Source organism: Podarcis liolepis, assembly GCF_965112155.1.
Source record: "Podarcis liolepis genome assembly, chromosome: 1".
Lineage (NCBI taxonomy): Eukaryota > Metazoa > Chordata > Lepidosauria > Squamata > Lacertidae > Podarcis > Podarcis liolepis.
The window spans coordinates 21,457,188-21,478,414 of record NC_139554.1 but is presented as its reverse complement, the minus strand read 5'-3'; the positions used below and the strand labels follow the sequence as shown (position 1 = coordinate 21,478,414).

General features: G+C 42.6%; 1 protein-coding gene across 1 annotated transcript; it reads right to left on the bottom strand.

Moving 5' to 3' along the window:
• Positions 1 to 4,790: 4,790 nt before the first annotated feature.
• Positions 4,791 to 15,572, bottom strand: LOC310706838 (alpha-1-antiproteinase-like). Its single transcript, XM_083503180.1, has 5 exons — positions 15,456 to 15,572; positions 10,418 to 11,029; positions 8,107 to 8,374; positions 6,363 to 6,510; positions 4,791 to 5,035 (listed from the first exon to the last, which is right to left on the bottom strand). Exons 2-5 carry the CDS (start codon positions 11,010 to 11,012, stop codon positions 4,844 to 4,846), a joined length of 1,203 nt encoding a protein of 400 aa, XP_083359306.1. The 5' UTR covers positions 11,013 to 11,029; positions 15,456 to 15,572; the 3' UTR covers positions 4,791 to 4,843.
• Between the last annotated feature and the right edge of the window lie 5,655 nt (positions 15,573 to 21,227).

Below are 21,227 nucleotides of genomic sequence, written 5' to 3'. Positions count from 1 at the left end.
TGGCTTCCGTCATGGTGTTCCGTTGCACTAGAAGCGGTTTAGTCATGCTGGCCACATGACCTGGAAAGCTGTCTGTGGACAAACACCAACTCCCTCGGCCTGAAAGCGAGATGAGCGCTGCAACCCCATAGTCCCCTTTGACTGGACTTAACTGTCCAGGGGTCCTTTACCCTTTCTTACCTTTATATCACAATGTTTAGCTGGTGATCTGTCACGATGTTGAAAGCCAGATACCGCCCAGTCCTAACCCATATCTAGATAAAACCTGCAGTTGGGGGCCTGACAGCAGTCGCTGGGATTAGGACTAAGGGGTGTCCTTACCAGTGGCCCCCTGAAACTGGAGCTAGTGCTGTTTGCCAGCATCATGCTATGCATCTAAATGTTGGTGGAGGCAAAGGTGAGAGGCTGCCTCAGCTTCCATGAGACCTGTTCCTGAACAAGCCCATGCTGGTATCAAATAGAGGAGTGTAATGAACTAGTATAGGCTGTGCAAGAGCAGAGATTGCAGAGCAGAGTCCACCTTCTGTACAAATGGCTGTGTACTGGGAAAGGAATCATTGCCGTGTGGGCGTTAGAGTGGGAGGCTGCAAAGAATGGCTGGTACAGATAGGAAACGCAAAGAACGAACACGAGAGAGACATTTGCTCATCCCAGGTGGTGGGGGCCGAGGAGGACACAGGAGCAGCGAGAGGGGGAAAAACTGAAAACACACACACATAAACTAATTGGAATGGACATTGTGACTTTTGGCAGAGAAAGCACAAGTGTTGTGTCAGTTGCTCATTTATACTCCCTGGTAGCTCTCGCTATTGCAGCATTAAAAGCAAGGAAAATCAGGGAGACAAACAAACTTTGCCTGTACTGGATTCCACTGGATTTCAAGGTTCTCCAAAAATGTTTTCTGTAAAAGGCGAAAGATTGATACAATCTGAAGAGAAACCAGAAAATGTTTTCTGGAGTGCAAGCCAGCCAATCAGGAGGATCAATGGTCCTTTGGCTCTGTTTCTGGAATTTAGCAGGATGGGAGGGAGGAGAAAGGGCTTCCTGACTCTTTCCCTTCTCTCTTCCAAACATAGCCACTCTTTCCTCTCTCTCTCAGCCAGTGCTGCAAACAGAATGTTTGCAAGCTGCCCAGAGAACATAAGGTGATGTGCAACCCCCATCTCTGGCCAGCAAAAGACTGCAAGAGTTCCAGTGCTGATCTGGGTTCAGTTTCCTTGGAATGAAGGTTAATGCAGTTTGTGGTGCTTTTAGGACATGCAGTTTTATTTACACACATGTACAACCCGAGCATAGGGTGGAGGGGCTCACAGCATTAACACTCCTGCAGATCCTGCTTCCTCATTGGGTTTCCAGGGAGGCCTCCAAGTCATAGCTTTGGGTCAAGAAATGAGCAAGACACACCTCTGTGTCTCCATCATTGCCCTCCCCAACGTTTCCCTTTTGCTGCTGTCGGTCTCCTCCGGAGGAGAGTTGAGGGAGGCAGCTTCTAGCCTGCTGAGAAGATCCTTCTCTCACTCAACTGTATTTAAAACAAGTTGCTGAAGTGCCCGAAGTGCTGCACCAGCAGTTGGAACTGCATGATAATAATAATAATAATAATAATAATAATAATAATAATAATAATAATAATAATAATTTATTTATACCCCGCCCATCTGGCTGAGTTTCCCCAGCCACTCTGGGCGGCTCCCAATCAGGTGTTAAAAACAGTGTCCGATAACTTTCTTTTCTGCTTTGCTTTTATGTATTTATATCTTTTCTAGTTTTGAATTTGTTCTGTGTACTATAAACTTCTGATTTCTGATCTTATTTGAATTTACAGGCATGCTTTGTAAACTTCCTTCTTCCCCCTAGACTCCATCCCTCACTGTTTTGCATTTTGATAAGAAGTGGTTTACAACCACTTTAGGCACTGCTCACTGTGGAAAGGGGGCATCTAAATCAATCGAATCGATCAAACTGACTAGCCCAGGAGCTCAGCTGCCAATGAAGCCATGTGAACATGAGAAGGAACAAAGGGGTTTTTCAAACATTGTAGATGCAAGTATAGTGTAGCTATTCTTGCATAATCCTTCTCAAACAGATGGATGCCAGCATGCAAAGGAACTGACAGTCAAGGTAGCATATGTGTAGTCTCTGTAGGTGTCATTGGTAGGAAGCCAAGCTTGGGAGATGAATACTGCTATGATTTATCTGTCCAACATGCACCTGCCATTGAAGCAATCCTGTCCCTGGAAACTGGAGTATAGTTTTAAGAGCTGGCTCCATGTGAGTATGATTTATTCCACACCAGTGACGGATTTGGCAATGTGCTTACAGGATGCTGTGGTCCTGGCTTGGCACTATGGTACAAAATTGCTTAAGAAGTATATTATCTAAGTCAAAAGTAAGCCTAATGAAGGTGAGGCAGATTTGACTTCTGTTGGATACAGCAGGAATTAGGCGTGGGTGACTTCCGTCACTTTTTTTTTGCACCAATGCAATCATCTACTTGCCTGTTTGTTTTTCATGAATCTAAAAACATCATCATCATCATCACCATCTTTTAAACAAGTATGCTAATATTCATTGTGCATACTGCTCAAGCCCCCCTTTTACTCTCCCGGTTGCTTTCATGTTCTTGTTACTGTTTCTGGACTCCTTTGTTCCAATTTAGATGACTTTTAAAAATAATAATGATAAGCAAAATCATGGAGAACATCCACCACTGGAGGCATCTGAATGCCAGTGGCTGGGAACCACACTTGGGCAGGGCACTGTTGCAGAAAGTCCTGCTTGTGGACTTCCCATGGGCATCTGATTGAGATAGGTTTTAGGTCTGATCTAGCAGGGCCCTTCCTATGCTCTCCTTTGTGCCCTCCGACAACCATTGAATCCGATTGACTGAAGAGAGAACTATGTATGTGTGACGTTAACATATGAGAGTGCTGGAGGTGAAATAGTTAAACAAGTTACCCAATCAGAATCCAGGGGGGTGGAGTCAGTGGGACTATAAAACCAGCTCTGGGAGGGGTGAAGGAGGGAGTTCTTTGGGAGTTGGGTGGTTGGTTGGAGTGGGAGTGAATTGGGATAGAGTCTGTGGGTAGGTTGAGTTAGTGTAGCAAAATAAGCTGAGTCAGGAACAGTTAGGAGCTAGGAAGACAAGTAAATATCTGAGAGGTGGTTTAGTGAGTGAGAGCAGGTAGCGGAAGTTATAGGTCTGGATAGGCAGCCCATGATTGTAGTTGACTGAGACCGTTTATGAAACCACACACTTGTTAAACTGAAATAAATAAACAGACTCAGTATTTTACCAGGTAGTGCCTGGGTGGTGGCAGCGAGAAATAAAGTGGATCAATAGACGGTGAAACATCCAGGGACCCTGTGTGATCGCCACAGTATGTGATTTTGTCATCAAAATCTGATGCGATGATGCCATGGGGAACAATTAAACACGAGCAACCGCTGAACAGTAGTGAAGATAAATGAGGCCAAAGACAGGGATGGCCAAGAAGATCAGCAATGGGGCTGAGAAGAAACAGCTGCCAGAGAAATAAAAGGGGGCATTTCAATGGTTCAGACCAGAAACCTTCTAGGGGACATTTATACTACACATAAAAAAGGAGAGAAGCAAGCACTCAGAAACCGATAAAGATTACAGTTTGGGTGACTGTTGATAATTCGTTGTAACAGATCCTTGGGGCCTCTCTTGATCTCCTTTTTATTCTGCAGTCATGATGATTTGTGCTTATGGTGCTATTATTCGTGCAGATGAGGCTATCCAAGGCTTCTAGAATGCCACTTGCTGGGTCTCATGTTCCAGCTGCATTTCTGTGTGTGTGTGTCATCATTTGGCCACTGTGAGAACTGACTCTAACCCAGCAGGGCTCCTCTCGAAAAATTAAGCCTTCAAATATTATTCCCTCTCCCCGCCCCAAATCTGAGCACCTCTGAAAACTACTTCTATGAATTAGTGTCATGAAGATGATCCATGTCAGGTTGTGGGAATCTGAGTCCCTTGAGATGTGGTTGCACACCAGCCAACTCCCATCAGCCTCAGCCGTAATGGCCAACAATTGGGGATGATAGGAGTTGTAACCTGAAAAAAATAGTCCCACCCATTATGTACCCAATCAGTTACTGCAGGTGAGGGCCTCCTGCAGATCCTATCTTAATTTGGAGGTTCATTCTGCACCTACTCTTGCGAGTTCTCTCCCCTTAAACATTAGACAAATGACAACTCCATCTTTTTTCTGGCACCTACTGAAGACCTTCTTCCAACAAGCCTTTCAACTAGACATATTTCATAGCCTACTTCTTTACTGCAATTGCTTTCATATGCTTTACTGTTTGTGTGTTTGTTGTCCTGTGCTCCTCTGGGAGGAAGGATGGGCTATAAATGTAAACAATAACAACAACAACAATAACCACCTGTAGGACTGCCATACACCCGGAATTTCCCAAACAGAGCTGGGATTCTGCCATCAGAAACAGTATCTGGGCTGAAATCGCTGAAATGTCCAGGAAAATCTGGACATATGGCAATCCATGTAGGAAGTGTAGATTGTATCTGATCAGCTGAAAAATCACAGGAAACACTACAGTCTTCTTCATGGTTCTCCTGTGGGGGCTGTAATGTTTGATTTGACCTCTGGTTTGTTGCAAAAAACAATACCAGGACACCTACTGCTTATGCTCTGAAGGGAGCATGGAAAATAGTCAGAAAACAAGTATTTGGAGACTCCTTTTCATTCCCACATCATTCTGCACTGCCTCTGGTTTGAAAAAGAGAAGGACTCCAGATTAACTTTGGGTTGCCAAGATGCTTTATTCCAAAGCTTCATTCAGAATTCACTGACACTTAGGGCTGAAGGGGATTTACTATTTTGCCAACAAATAATGTGTAGTTGGTCTGTCTTTCATACATCAGCACAAAAAAAGGCATGTTGAATTCTAAGGTTGGAGGCAAAGACATAGGTATGGCTTCTATGACAGTGACTGCTGCTGCCTCTGACCCTTTCTCATCCATGGTGAGCACAGCCTTATGGGTAGCCTGAGGAAGAACAAAGAAAGACATCAGAGCTTGGAGAGGAGAAAAGGATTTCATTTGGGAAGGAAATGCTTTTTTTGAAAGGCCTTTGTCTTCACTGCTGCTTACCTCTGGCCATCTATGTGATTTGCCCTTCTGTCAATGAGTAACTTTGCTGAGGTGACATCACAAAAACACATGGGTTGATGCAACCAATCACAATAAATGCCTATGAGGGCAAATTAGACCCTCAGCAGCCAAGGACCCAAAAGGGTATCAGAACTCTTGGGCAAACCCTAATGTTCAGAAACGTGAGCTTTGTTGGCACTGAGGAGGCTAACGCTGGAGAGAATATCCTAGTCAGACAGCATATGGCACAGTCCTATTTCAAATACATGTCTTCAAATAAAAAAAGAACAGGGTGGACAAGGCCTGGCTTCATTACTTAGTCTGCCAAGACCCCAGTACAGTGTTACCTCTGGATGTGAATGGGATCCGTTCCGGAGCCCCATTCGCATCCAGAAGCGAACGCAACCAGTGTCCGTGCATCTGCATGTGCGTGGGTCACGATTTGCCGCTTCTGCGCATGCGCGTGACGTCATTTTGACTGTCTGCACATTCGCGAGCGGCGAAACCCGGAAGTAACGCGCTCTGTTACTTCCGGGTCGCTGCAGCGCGCAACCTGAAAATACTTATCCCGAAGCTACTTCAACCCAAGGTATGACTGTAGTATCCAACACTTCTGCCACGTGCTCTGGGCCTACATTATGGCTAAATTTTAATCCTGCTAAATGTAACTTTTGTTTTATTTATCGTAGTTGTGCTCAATTTCATTTCCCATTCATACGAGCAGGTTGTGTAGCTCCTTCCTCTTTGATATGTCCAGTTTCTCTGGTCCTCATCTCCTTAATTCTGTGGTGTGTCACAACTCATATTATTAGGCAATATGGTCCTTAAGATTTGTAAGAGGGAGTCTTTGCTTACCATCCCTACCAGCACCTACTAGCGAGGCTTGCCTGGTGCCTTCCTTATATATCTTTAGGTGCCAGGTGAAAATATTCCTCTTAAACTAGGCCTTTGGGTGATTACAATCGTATACCCCTTTTAAATGTGTTTGTCAGAGGGGATTTATTGCTTTGTTTTCATTTTATTATGTATTTTGTGTTCTCATTTTGCATTTTTATGTTTGAACAGCGGTATACAAATTTAATTAATAAGAATAAGGATAATTTAAAGAGATGAAGCACAATTAATTCAATTTCCCCAAATAAAACAGGATCCTTTGCACACAAAAAAATAAAATTAAAAAATGAAGTCATGTGACTAATTGGAATTTTTGTTTTCAACTTACTTTTTCCACCTTCAAAGGCTGCCCAGTGATTCCTGTCAGATCAGCTTGATCACTGAAGACATCAGTAATGCCCATTTTGCTGAGGGTCTCCTTTAGTTCATAGCTGGCAGAAATATTAAACTTTGGAAGGAACACAGATGCTGTAGAACTTCAGGAACAGAAAGATACAAGAAAGTACTTCAATTATTTGCTCAAATGGCTGACATCTAAAAGGGCAACTCACGGCTCCCGAGTGGATATGATAGAAACATATTCTCATTGAGACTCAATGTGCTTGGGGCCTTGTCCAACTATGGCAACCATCACCATCCTGGTACATACCATGTATTTTGGATTACGGTTCCTATAAGCCCTAGTTAGCGCAGGCCTGCTGGCTGGGGTTGATGGGAGCCGTAGCCTAAAACATCCTGTGTGCACCAGGTTGCTGAATGCTGTGTTACAGCAACAAACTTTATGTAGGGCTGCCCTTGAGAACTTTTCAAAGGCTTCAGCTGGTGCAAAACGTTGTGGCATGGCACCCCGTTCAGTATAAAGGTACTCAGCAAAATGGCACCCAGTTCCACAGCCTGTGAATGGAGCTGCAATATTTCCCTTTGTTGCACCATGAAAGAATATTCCATCCATTATACTTTGCATTTACAGAGCACATTTCAGGTTTAAGGAGCTCCATGTACGTTATCTCAGAACAAGGCCAACCGTAGCATTAGGCAGAGTGAGGCAGCTGTCTCAGGTGGCAGAAATTAGGGAGTGACAACAAGATGTTGATGGACAGAACTGTAGGCAAAGGTAAAGGACCCCTGGACGGTTTAGGTGACTATGGGGTGTGGTGCTCATCTTGCTTCAGGTTGAGGGAGCCGGCGTTTGTCCACAGACAGATTTCCGGGTCATGTGGCCAGCATGACTAAACCGCTTCTGGTGCAACGGAACACCGTGACGGAAACCAGAGCGTACAGAAACACCATTTACCTTTCCGTCGCAGTGCTGCCTATTTATCTACTTGCACTGGTATGCTTTAGAACTGCTAGGTTGGCAGGAGCTGGGATAGAGCAATGGAAGCTCACCCCGTCGCAGGGATTCAAACTGCAGACCTTCTGATTGGCAAGCCCAAGAGGCTCAGTGGTTTAGACCACAGTGCTACCCGCATCCCACAGAGCTGTGTATGGACAGAACTGTGCACTCAGGTGCAGCAGACGATTCTGGCTACTACTGATGTTAAAGTATGATTCGAATGGCCAGTCAAGTCAGCTTCTGTATGTGACATGGGGGAAGCATCCAGTCATTTGTCTCAGGGCAGCTTACTCTGTGGCATTAACACCTTCATGTAATTTAATTAGACACAAGCATTTTGGTTATATGAGGCTGGTTATCCTACAGCTACGGCTAGGAGTAGTCTTACAACTAGATAAGTTTGCCATGGCAAAGTAAGAGTAGTCCTAACATTCAGAAAGGCTTTCCTATATTATATGGTCCACATCTAGTCCTTTACCTTGTAAGTGGTATGGTAATCGAAGACAGTAAGGCTGGATCTACACTGATCTGTAAAAACGCTGTAAAAAATCCCCCACAATATAGCTCTTAATACAATTTCCTATTGCCGACGGATAGCTGCTCTACAGCACCCTCTGGTGTCACATTTTTACAATGCATTTTAACGTTATAACCGACCAGTGTAGCTTTGCCCTAAGTTGCTGATTGGTTACAAATATATGTAATGGAAACATTAAAGAAGCAACACAAAACTTACCGGTGGAGCTTTACTGCCCATTTGGTCCAAGTATCTAATGAGAAAGCCTCCTCTACCTGCTTGAGTTTTCCGGAATCTGGCAGAATAAAGAATGTGGTGGTACTCCCCTTGTAGTCCATTCGTAGCACTTGGCAATGCAATTCAGCATCATAGTAATGCCAGAACCAGCCCAGCCTGTGCATCATCGGGACTTTGACAGTTGTGTGTTCGTTCACAAAGAAGTCCCTTTCTTCTGTATGAGCTGGATCAAAAGGTTTTTCCCAGGCACCTTAAGAGAAAAGAAGAGACCACCACCACATTACGGAGAGATTACACAGTTCATTCAAATCACAACATTTGATCTTATTTGCAATATTAGTGTGTTTTTTCTGGCAGAGATTGTTGCTACATGTCAGCAGGTTCATAGACAGGCACCGTTTGTTTTCCCATCGCAGTGCTGCAGCAGTCTAGACTGCAGCTCAGCTTCCTGAACTGCTATGTAGGGTTGAATACGGTTGATATATGTTTATGCATGCAGAGGGGGGAAAAAAGGGCAAGATATGATTGCTTTTGGTGTGCTGTTTAACTGGGGTGTGTTTTCCTGCACCTGCAGCTAGTTCCTCACGTGAGAATGAGTCAGCAACCATGTGAGAACGACTCAGCAGAAACTACAATATAAAGGCTGCTGTGTTTGGAGGCAAGTTTGCTCTCAGCCAGAGTGTGGTCTGTATGCTGTAAGGAAAGTATCTGCTGTATGTATCTGGAACTGCATTATTGTCAGTAAAGCAACTGATTCTTCTTAGAAGTGTTTACTGTTTCTCTGGTCTTTTGCACACCCTGCTGACATTGGGGTGGGCACTTTGCACATGCCCCAACAAATACGACAGCAACAAAGCTGCACCAGAGCAGTGCATTTTACACAATAAGAAAGTAAAGGAAATTAATTGTTTAGCCGAGGGGGTCAAATGTAGGATCCAAGCCCACAGGCATCACTTGGGGCATCCCTCTCCACCACCTCACCACCTCCTCCCGGTGCTTCAATTACACTGGATAAAAAGTTAAACCTCTTGCTGGATCCTTTAGGAATCCCCACCCCAAACCCTAAATATGGGAGCATTTTTAAGAAGGCCACGGCTGGGGAAGAAAAGGTTAATTTCCCCCATCTGCTGTGGATCTCCCCCTCCCCAAACTGCTGTACAACAATGGTGCCTGAAAAAAGTATATGGTTGGCTTCAATTTCCATCAAGCTGAAATAAGGCATAGGGGGCTCTTTTCAGCCAGAGGTTGGGGAGTTGTAGCTAGGAAGGGAAGAGTTAACCATTACCACCCTGGCCACTGTGGGTCATGCAACAAAAATGCCTTCTGTGCTGCAATTAGGATAATGGTGGAGACATTACAGTAAGAGATTCTAGGGGTGAAAGAATGAATAGCTGAAATGTAGGTTGAATGTGTTCATGTTACAGCTGGGTGCCCGCCCTGTGGAACACCCTCCCATCCAATGTCAAGGAAATAAACATCTATCTGACTTTTAGAAGACATCTGAAGGCAGCCCTGCATAGGTGAGTTTTTTTTAATTTGAGGTTTTCCATGTTTTAATATTTTGTTGGCAGGCGCCCAGAGTGGCTGGGGCAATCCAGTCAGATGGGTGGCAAATAAATAATAAAATTATTTTTTTATTATTACTGGTGAAGATAACATGTGGCGGCAGCTTCACTGTGAGACTCAAGGTTGCCTGGACTCTCGATCACTCAAAGTGTGAATGATGTCAGAGGCTGGGGATATGTATGCAAACCCTACCCTCTAGGTCCTCACATGAATTGCACCCCCCTTCAGTTGAGCAGGGAGGTTTTGTAGGCAGCTTCTACTGAACTCACTTGAAGAAGGGTAGGACACTTCGTGTGACGTTATCAGTGTTCCTGGTCATATGGAGGGAACTACACATATCCAAGGGAACACAAACAGAAGCCCCGCAAAGATTTTCCCCCAGCAAATGTGGGGATGCTTGTGGACTAAATATTTGGGGGGATTAAAGGAAGGGGATCATTGGCTCACTCCATGCCTTTGTCCACAGATACATGCCTCAAGTCACAGGCAAAGGATTCTCCCTGATAATAATAATAAATAATAGTTATTTTATTATTTCTACCTCGCCCATCTGACTGGATTACCTAGAGATGGGATTTAGTCTGAGCCCATGAGCCCCTTCTGAGCAAAGTGCAAATTTCAAAGAACTGCTGCGTTTCAGCTTTCACATGGTTTCGGAAAATTCAAATTAGAAGGTTTGTCTTAAAATCTGAACGGAGTTGAATTTATCCCCCACCCCAAAGTGTACCTTTAAAGAATATGTAGTTCGCTACAGCCAGTGAGGTAGCAGGATCAAGACCCTTGACGACCTCCGAAATTTTCCCGTGGGTTTTCTTCTCTATATAATCGTTGATTTGTTTCTCGGCTTCTTTTGGCTCCTGGAATTTCGTGGGCAACACCTCTGCGGCGTAAAAAGCCTTGACATCATCCAGAAAGGTTGGTAATGCCTCCAGGCCCTCCCTTAAAAAAAGAGCATTTCCTAGCTCGAGTTGGTACCCAGAATCTGAGCGAGTGAGCACAGAAAAGTCATTATGGAGTGCCCGGTGGATCTCCTTCTCTGGAATTTCTGTCAGGTTAAAGCAAAGGCCTTCTAGGATCTGAGTGCGTGTGGCAGATTTTGCCCCCAGTGAAAGAATGGAAAAGGCGGATGCAATACTGACGGGCGAGAAGAAAATATTTGCATCAGGTGAGGCTGAAGAAGCCAGACTAATAAATTTAATTGCAAAACGGCCAATATTTGGATATATAGCAGTTAGCTGTGTGCTGTTCTGTTCATCAGGACCCTGATGATGCCCATTGGAGAGGCTGGCCAATATCAAACAGAGACAGATGGCAGAGTGCATTCTTCTGGTCAGTTCTTCTGCGAATTGAGAGAGAGAGATTTTTACTTGCCACAAAATGTGTTAGTAGCAACAGCAGCAACAACAACTCAAAACAGTTCTTGCTCCCATTCAGAGTCAGCTCGTCTCCTGAAGGTCAACATGAGAGGAAGATGGAAGAAGCATTTCACAATGCGTTGTCAGACTTCAATCAAGAATGTACTTTACTGGCTCCACTCCAAACACAATGCATACCTCAACGCCATAATATGCACACATCTATCTGCAATATAGATTTGCACATGTTGGTTATGCTTTAGTGCAGACCCTCCAAGTGTCCCTATTTTCCAAGGACAGTCCCAGATTTACAGAACACCTCCCGGTTTCTGATTTGATCCTGGAATGTCCCGCTTTTCCTTAGGACATCCCTACTTTCATGGAGAAATGTTGGTGGGCATGGAGTTATGTGACCCCCAAGCCAAAGAGATAAGTAACTATACAACCTTTAGAAGACATCTGAAGGCAGCCCTGTATAGGGAAGTGGTTTTTTAAATGTTTAATGTTTTATTATGTTTTTATATATGTTGGAGTGACTGATGCAACCCAGTCAGATGGGTGGGGTATAAATGATGATGATGATGATGGAATAAAGGTAATGGTTAAGGGACCCCTGACCATTAGGTCCAGTCGCGGATGACTCTGGGGTTGCGGCACTCATCTCACTTTATTGGCCGAGGGAGGCGGCGTACAGCTCCTGTGGCCAGCAGGACTAAGCCGCTTCTGGTGAACCAGAGCAGTGCACGGAAACACCGTTTACCTTCCCGCTGGAGCGGTACCTATTTATCTACTTGCACTTTGACGTGCTTTCGAACTGCTAGGTTGGCAGGAGCGGGGACCGAGCAATGGGAGCTCTAGCCGTCGCAGGGATTCGAACCACCGACCTTCTGATCGGCAAGTCCTAGGCTCTGTGGTTTAACCCACAGCACCACCCGCATCCCTTGATGATGGAATAGGACATCCCTATTTCTTCAGAGAAATGTTGGAGGGTATGTTAGTGTGCACATGGTATGGAGCCAACCCCCGCTTTGCAGGTCTAGTTGCCTACGGCATGGCATAAATGTGGACGATGTGACAATGTCCATGATTGGCCAGTGAGAACATAAGAAGATCTCTGCTGAATCAAACCAAAGTCCCATCTTGCCCAGCATCCTGTTCTCACGGTGGGAAACCAGCTGCTTATGGGAAGTAGGACTTGACTGCAACAACACTCTCCCTACTTGTGATTTCCAGCAACTGCTATTCACAAACAGGTTATCTCTGACAGTGGAGGCAGAACATAGCCACCATGGCTTGTGGTTGTTAATAAACCTATCCTCTATTAATGTGACTGATCCTCTTAGGTTGTAAACCATTTGAGTGCTTTGTTAAAAAGCCGACACATAAATGGAGTGTATAAATAAAGTAAATGAGAACTCTAGTGATACAAGTGCACTCAATGACTTTTGTATCTATGTCACTACTCGGAGCAATGAATTTTTCAACCAGCCTGGTGTCCTCCAAGTCTTTTGGACTTCAACTCCAGCAGCCCCAATCATCATGGTCAATGATCAGGAATGATGGGAGATGTAGTACAAAAAAAATCTAGAGGGCAGTAGGTTGTGGAGGGCTGCTTTAAAGAGTTTCGCTACTAGCAAACTACCCCTGTTGGAGTACGCACAAAGCAATTCATTTTTGGTTACTTGAAGGGATTGAAGTACATTTCCCTTGCAAGAAGCTTAATCTAAAAAAACTAATCAGAATATCTAGAAATTCAAACAAAACCAAAACCTCCATACCCAAATAAAATAAATAAACCAAAAACAGCCCAATCAAACTCAAACTTTGATCCCCAAGTACAATAACAAATATTTGTTGCAGGAAATGATTACGACAGTCATCCTGGACTTTGAAAAGTCTCAGGTGTGCAAATATAGCATTGTCTGGGGATACATGCCTGGTGCCACTGTGCCATTTTGCATGTAGGATTTGGGTAATTTAAAGCGACATGCATGCAATTATTGCAGGTTAGCCAAAAGCAAGCTCTTGTGAGCCAATTAGCTGTGAAAATATCAGTCAGTCAGTCACCAGGACTGCAGACCTGATGACTTTAAGAGTTTAAAATACTATATGTATTTATTGTTTTTAAAGTTTATTCAATATAACTTTTTTAAAAAAGCATTTTGGATTTTTAAATATTTATGTTTAAATATTCACAATTTAAACATAAAATTCATACATTTATTATTTTAATGTGAAAGTTTGCACATGTTCACCTTTTATTTTAGAATTGAAGCAATGTAGATTGCAGGTTCAAGGTAGCCTTAAAAATGAATGTGTAATGATTTGCATCTATTTTGAAAAAAAAGCAGCAATTTAAAAATGGGATGGCAATTTGACCTAAATGATAATTATTCCCATTTTTTCACTGTCCCTTCACCATAAATTCACAGGTTGGGTTACAAAATATAAGGGAATGCTTAGTCTCTTTAACAATCTGCCTCACCCCATACCTAGTCTTTCCTTTACACCTGACCAATTCCCTTCCTTTACACTTCACCCATCACCTATCCCTTATAGTTCCCCCAACCACCCTCCCCTCACAGTTCACCTCAAGCAACTATCCCCAGCCTCACCTCTATTAAAAGGAGCCTGGCAGACACTTCAGAGAGCTCCCACCCTCCTTTAAACGCTGTGGTGTTTAACAGAGGGTGAGTGGTTTGCCAAATCGCTATCTGACATGCCTTCCACGCACCTTTAAACAGCTCACCTGGGCTGCCCGCTTCTTGCTCACTTGCCTGTCTGCCATTCTGCCATCACGTTGGAATTGTCAAAGCCGCCAATTAGCAGCTACCTAAACTGCAGCATGATCACAGTCTTACAAATTTATTATATATTAAGACAATATTAAAATCAACTTACAATCAGAAAAATAGGGTGGGTTCTATATCTTTTAACTGAAGATGCATCTATCATCTATCTATCATCTATCTATCTCTATCTATCATCTATCTATCTATCTATCATCTATCTATCATCTATCAATCAATCAATCAATCAATCAATCATCTATCTATCATCTATCATCTATCATCTATCATCTATCATCTATCATCTATCATCTATCATCTATCATCTATCATCTATCATCTATCATCTATCATCTATCATCTATCATCTATCATCTATCATCTATCATCTATCTATCTATCTATCATCATCATCATCATCATCATCATCATCATCTATCTATCTAGAGTCTAGGTTTCAAATGCTAGAAAAATAAGTTCAAACTACACTGGGTAGCTATAAGCTAAACACAAGTTTGTGAGGTGAATTAAAAACAGCAAGGTGGAGGTCATTTCTACATTGGATCTTCTTCTGAGTAAGCACTGTGCCAAACTGCTGGCTGTCACTTCTTATCAGTGATAAACATTAAATTGCATTTAGTGTTTTAGAGCTGGCATTGGCCAGAGAGGGCTGGTACATTCCCAACGGCATTATTTAACTCCCATGCTTTACAGTAGCATAGGAAGTTACCTAAAACAAATCATTAAAAAAACTCTATAATACATGCCAATCTTGGAAATGTGTATGCTTTTCTGCACCAGATGATGTTCACTCCCCTTTTCATGCATGAGTACAAAGAAATCATTTTTAAACTTGGAAACAAAAAATATGCTTTCATTTCTCCGGTTTATGTACACAAACAATCAGCACAAAAATTTGAAGGGAAATCTGGGGAAACTTTCACAGTTACCCAACATCCTGAGTGACAAGGACATTAAAGTAAGTTTATGTATGATTCTGAATAGTGCAAGAAATAAAAATCCTAAGTATCACTCTTATTGGCCCTGATAATGGACAACAAGAAGTCATTTAAAGACAGTTTTTTTTCAGGAGAATAGGCAGATTTAAAGATACTCACTTGAAAATATGGCACAGTATTTTCAAATACATTGCAAAGCAGTATTTAACTGCTCTATCCCCCGGTTTATCCAGATGAGTTTGCTTATTCTGTATTCATCCTGATTCGCTTGCATGGTAGATTGACTATGGACAGTATCTAAATAACGTGTGCAGTCAGTGCAAAGATTTAAACTTGAGCAACAGTTCCACTGTGCAAACGTTGGTCCAGGCACTGATGGGACACTGGCTGGATACTGCCCTATGTCTGGTCTGCATGTCAATAAGCTTTTATCCTTCACTCATCCTGATTTGCTTATACTGTTTTTACACATCTTCCAATTTATCATTTGTTCACGCATTTTTACCCATTGCTTTCCAAAGCAATGGATTTGTTGCGGTAGGGCAACAAAACACTTTTATCCACTTTAGCTGCACAAGCCTGAAAAGGTTCTGGTATGCGCTTGAACTTCCCCCGCAAAACAGTGACAGTTTTGAGGACACCCAAAGAGGACAGATACTTACAGCCGTTGTGCAGAACCTTCCTTTCTGTTAGAAAGCCTCTGATTCTTTATGATCTGCTATTTATGCAAACTGCAATGTGAGCACAGTGCTTCATTAATACTTAACCGGGACTGTTGAAAGGTATTTGTTTTAAACATTGTCCAAACATTGCCAAAGAAGAGTCTTTGCTCTTCCGGCAAGGATAAATCAATTTGCTGACCTTGGCTGGGGACAGGGGTGGAGGAAGGGGGGGTGCAGTTTACATGTTACCACCCGATGGTGTACAGGTTAAAGAGGGAATGGTTTGTAAACTCAAGAAATCCCTGTATTGTTTGAAACAGAGCGCTCGATACTGGCACACTAAACTAACAGAGGTTCTGTTCTCATTAGATTTTAAACAAGGGAAAGCTGACTCTTGTGTGTTTGTGAAAGAAAATAACCAACACAAACTTTACTGCATTTGCTTTGTTGATGATATTCTGTTTTTGTGGAAAAATAAAGCAGAGTACAAAAACACACTTGCCAAACTGCAGAAACATTTTGATATGAAAAATCTTGGAGATGTAACCAATTATCTCTCTCTAGAAATAGAAAGAAATGAGCAAGGTGATATTTTGGTACATCAGACACACAAAATCAGAGATGTGATTGATGAATTAAACTTGAGTGATGCCAATGACCCATGGTCACAGGTTTCAAACATGATAATACTGGTGATACATTCTCTGATAATACATTGTTCAGAAGTGTGTTAGGAAGGCTCAGTTTTATTGCAAGGCGCAGTAGACTGGTTATAGCTGTCAGCATAAATCTGCTCAGCAGACATGCTACTCGACCTGCTATTCAAGACTGTTGTTGTTGTTTAGTCATTTAGTTGTGTCCGATTCTTTGTGACCCCATGGACCAGAGCACGCCAGGCACTCCTGTCTTCCACTGCCTCCCGCAGTTTGGTCAGACTCATGTTTGTAGCTTCGAGAACACTGTCCAACCATCTTGTCCTCTGTCGTCCCCTTCTTCTTGTGCCCTCAATCTTTCCCAGCATCAGGGTCTTTTCCAGGGAGTCTTCTCTTCTCATGAGGTGGCCAAGGTATTGGAGCCTTAGCTTCACGATCTGTCCTTCCAGTGAGCACTCAGGGCTGATTTCCTTAAGAATGGATACGTTTGATCTTCTTGCAGTCCATGGGACTCTCAAGAGTCTCCTCCAGCACCATAATTCAAAAGCATCAATTCTTCGGCGATCAGCCTTCTTTATGTTCCAGCTCTCACTTCCATACATCACTACTGGGAAAACCATGGCTTTAACTATACAGACCTTTGTTGGTAAGGTGATGTCTCTGCTTTTTAAGATGCTGTCTAGGTTTGCCATCGCCTTTCTCCCAAGGAGCAGGCGTCTTTTAATTTCGTGACTGCTGTCACCATCTGCAGTGATCATGGAGCCCAAGAAAGTAAAATCTCTCACTGCCTCCATTTCTTCCCCTTCTATTTGCCAGGAGGTGATGGGACCAGTGGCCATGATCTTCGTTTTTCTGATGTTGAGCTTCAGACCATATTTTGCGCTCTCCTCCTTCACCCTCATTAAAAGGTTATTTAATTCCTCCTCACTTTCTGCCATCAAGGTTGTGTCATCTGCTTATCTGAGGTTGTTGATATTTCTTCCGGCGATCTTAATTCCGGCTTGGGATTCATCCAGCCCAGCCTTTCGCATGATGAATTCTGCATATAAGTTAAATAAGCAGGGAGACAGTATACAGCCTTGCCATACTCCTTTCCCAATTTTGAACCAATCAGTTGTTCCATATCCCGTTCTAACTGTAGCTTCTTGTCCCACATAGAGATTTCTCAGGAGACAGATGAGGTGATCAGGCACTCCCATTTCTTTAAGAACTTGCCATAGTTTGCTGTGGTCGACACAGTCTAAAGGCTTTTGCATAGTCAATGAAGCAGAAGTAGATATCTTTCTGGAACTCTCTAGCTTTCTCCATAATCCAGCGCATGTTTGCAATTTGGCCTCTGGTTCCTCTGCCTCTTCTAAATCCAGCTTGCACTTCTGGGAGTTCTCGGTCCACATACTGCTTAAGCCTGCCTTGTAGAATTTTAAGCATAACCTTGCTAGCGTGTGAAATGAGTGCAATTGTGCAGTAGTTGGAGCATTCTTTGGCACTTCCCTTCTTTGGGATTGGGATATAGACTGATCTTCTCCAGTCCTCTGGCCACTGCTGAGTTTTCCAAATTTGCTGGCATATTGAGTGAAGCACCTTAACAGCATCATCTTTTAAAATTTTAAATAGTTCAGCTGGAATATCATCACTTCCACTGGCCTTGTTATTAGCAGTGCTTTCTAAGGCCCATTTGACTTCACTCTCCAGGATGTCTGGCTCAAGGTCAGCAACCACACTACCTGGGGTATATGAGGCATCCATTTCTTTCTGGTATAGTTCCTCTGTGTATTCTTGCCACCTCTTCTTGATGTCTTCTGCTTCTGTTAGGTCCTTTCCACTTTTGTCTTTTATTATGGAAATCTTTGTACAAAATGTTCCTTTCATATCTCCATTTTTCTTGAACAGATCTCTGGTTTTTCCCATTCTATTGTTTTTCTCTATTTCTTTGCATTGCTCTTTTAAGAAGGCCTTCTTGTCTCTCCTTGCTATTTTTTGGAAATCTGCATTCAATTTCCTGTATCTTTCACTATCTCTCTCGCATTTTGCTTGCCTTCTCTCCCCTGCTATTTGTAAGGCCTGTTTGGACAGCCACTTTGCTTTCTTGCATTTCCTTTTCAGTGGGATGGTTTTAGTTGCTGCCTCTTGTATAATGTTACGAGCCTCTATCCATAGTTCTTCAGGCACTCTGTCCACCAAATCTAAATCCTTAAACCTGTTCCTCACTTCCACCGTGTATTCATAAGGGATTTGACTTAGATTGTATCTTACCGGCCCAATGGTTTTTCCTACTTTCTTCAGTTTAAGCTTGAAATTTGCTATAAGAAGCTGATGATCTGAGCCACAGTCAGCTCCAGGTCTTGTTTTTGCTGACTGTATAGAGCTTCTCCATCTTTGGCTGCAGAGAATATAATCAATCTGATTTCGATGCTGCCCATCTGGTGATGTCCATGTGTAGAGTCGTCTCTTGTGTTGTTGGAAAAGAGTGTTTGTGATGACCAGCTTGTTCTCTTGGCAGAACTCTATTAGCTTTTGCTCTGCTTTATTTTGAACTCCAAGGCCAAACTTGCCAGTTGTTCCTTTTATCTCCTGGCTCCCTACTTTAGCATTCCAATCCCCTATAATGAGAAGAACATCCTTCTTTGGTGTCATTTCTATAAGGTGTCGTAAGTCTTCATAGAAATGGTCAATTTCAGTTTCTTCAGCACCAGTGGTTGGTGCATAAACTTGGATTACTGTGATGTTAAAAGGTCTCCCTTGGATTCGTATCGAGATCATTCTATCATTTTTGAAATTGCATCCCAGTACAGCTTTCGCTACTCTTTTGTTGATTATGAGGGCCACTCCATTTCTTTTACGGGATTCTTGCCCACAGTAGTAGATATGATGGTCATCCGAACTGAATTTGCCCATTCTCGTCCATTTTAGTTCCCTGATGCCCAGGATGTCAATATTTATTCTTGCCATCTCATTTTTGACCACATCCAACTCACCAAGGTTCATGGCTCTTACATTCCAGGTTCCTTAAGATCTTTGCCGATATCATGGCTGGTAGACTTAAGAAGCTCCTAACAAAGCATATACACAAAGATCAAGCAGGATTTCTCCCTAACAGACACCAGAAAGAAAATGTTCGCCACATACTAAACATCATTGAATATTTAGACATGAGAATAGACGTCCCTGCAGCATTGATCTTTATAGACGCCGAAAAGGCTTTTGATAATGTCTCCTGGGAATTCCTATCACAATGTCTGGAGAAGGCAGGTATTGAAGGTCCCTACATGAAAGGTATCAGGGCAATATATTCAGAGCAGCAGGTCAGGCTGATTATAAATGATAATTTGACTAAACCCTTTAAGATCAAGAAAGGTACAAGGCAGGGCTGCCCTTTGTCCCCCTTGTTATTTATAATGATATTGGAAGTAATCGCAAATAGAATAAGAGAGGCAGTAAATGTGAGGGGGATAAAAATTGGAAAGAAAGAATTCAAGCTTAAAGCCTACGCCGATGATTTGGTCCTGTCCGTGGAGAACCCAGTGGACAGTACAAGTAGGGTAATAGAACTTCTAGAGGAATTTGGTAGACTGTCGGGCTTTAGATTAAACAGGAAAAAAACAAAAATTCTAACAAAGAATATGACAGAACAGGATAAAATCCAACTAGAAGAAAAAAGTGGTATTAAAATTGCGAACAAAGTCAAATACTTGGGAATTTGGCTCTCACCAAAAAACATAAATTTGGTCGAGGACAATTATAGTAAGGCCTGGCAGGATATCAAAAAAGATATGGACACCTGGCACAGACTGAAACTATCATGGACAGGGAGAATGTCTGCAATTAAGATGTGCATCCTTCCGAGACTATTATTTCTGTTTCAAAATATTCCAATTATTAAAGGTACCTCCCTCCTTAAGAACTGGCAAAAAACCCTGACCAAGTACATCTGGCAGGGAAAGAGAGCCAGAATAAAGTTTAAATACCTGACGGATTCAAGAGAGAGGTGTGGTTTTGCAGCCCCGAATATTAGGCTCTACTATGAAGCATCCTGCCTATGTTGGATAAAGGAGTGGGCCACCCTCCAAAATACAGATTTATTGGACTTGGAGGGCTTTAATATTAGATTCGGGTGGCACGCCTACCTCTGGCAAGAGAAAGGGGAAGTTCATAGAGGCTTCTCCAACCATGTAATTAGAGGCCCATTACTAGAGGTGTGGAAGAGGTATAAAAAATTGATCGAAAAAGGCATTCCAGGGTGGCTGTCTCCAACTGATATTATTAAAAGTAAGAAAATAAACATGACTGATGAAAGATGTACATATGAGGACCTTTTAGTGAAGACAGAAGCAGGATGGAAGGTGAAGCCCTATGAGCAGCTGAAAGACAGAATAAAAGAGTGGCTGCTTTATCATCAGATTAATGCTTTATGGGGCGAGCATAAGAGAGTGGGTTTTTGTGGAAAAAAATCAAGGTTTCAGGTGGAAATTTTGGAGAGTAATGAAAAACTTCTCTCCAAAATGTACAAACAATTATTGGAGTGGGACACTAAGGAAGATCTGGTGAAGGGAGCGTTGGTAAAATGGGAAAAAGACCTTGGTCACAACATAGAGTATAAAAACTGGCAGATATTGTGGACAAAAGGTGTAAAATTCACAGCATGCGTAGCCCTACGTGAAAATTTAGAGAAAATGATATATCGCTGGTATTTGACCCCAGTAAAGCTAAGAAAGATGTATAATAATGTTGATAACACCTGCTGGAGATGTAGGGACAGGGTCGGGACCTTTTTCCATATTTGGTGGACCTGTGATGTGGTGAAGGAATTCTGGAAGCAAATACATGACGAATTGAAAAAAAATTTGAGATATAATTTTCCTAAAACCCCTGAGTTGTTTCTTTTAGGAATGATTGGTAAAGAAATAAAGAAAATAGATCAAACCTTCGTTCAATATGCTATGGCAGCGGCGAGAATTCAAATTGCACAAAAATGGAAAACTCCTGATGTACCCACGGTTGGAGAGTGGCAAATGAGGTTATACCAATATATCGAACTAGCGAGATTAACCCAAAAAATAAGACAAAATAACACAGTTAAACTCAAAGACGAATGGAACAAATTTCTAATTTATTTTGAAAG

What these genes read in the sequence shown, in the direction of transcription:
- LOC310706838 (XM_083503180.1), bottom strand. Translation starts at nt 11,012, where the DNA reads ATGCACTCTGCCATCTGTCTCTGTTTGATATTGGCCAGCCTCTCCAAT. An exon ending in TGGGCAGTAAAGCTCCACCG is followed by an intron (nt 6,511 to 8,106) that starts GTAAGTTTTGTG and finishes CTGTTCCTGAAG; the next exon opens with TTCTACAGCATCTGTGTTCC. An exon ending in AGCCTTTGAAGGTGGAAAAA is followed by an intron (nt 5,036 to 6,362) that starts GTAAGTTGAAAA and finishes GTTCTTCCTCAG; the next exon opens with GCTACCCATAAGGCTGTGCT.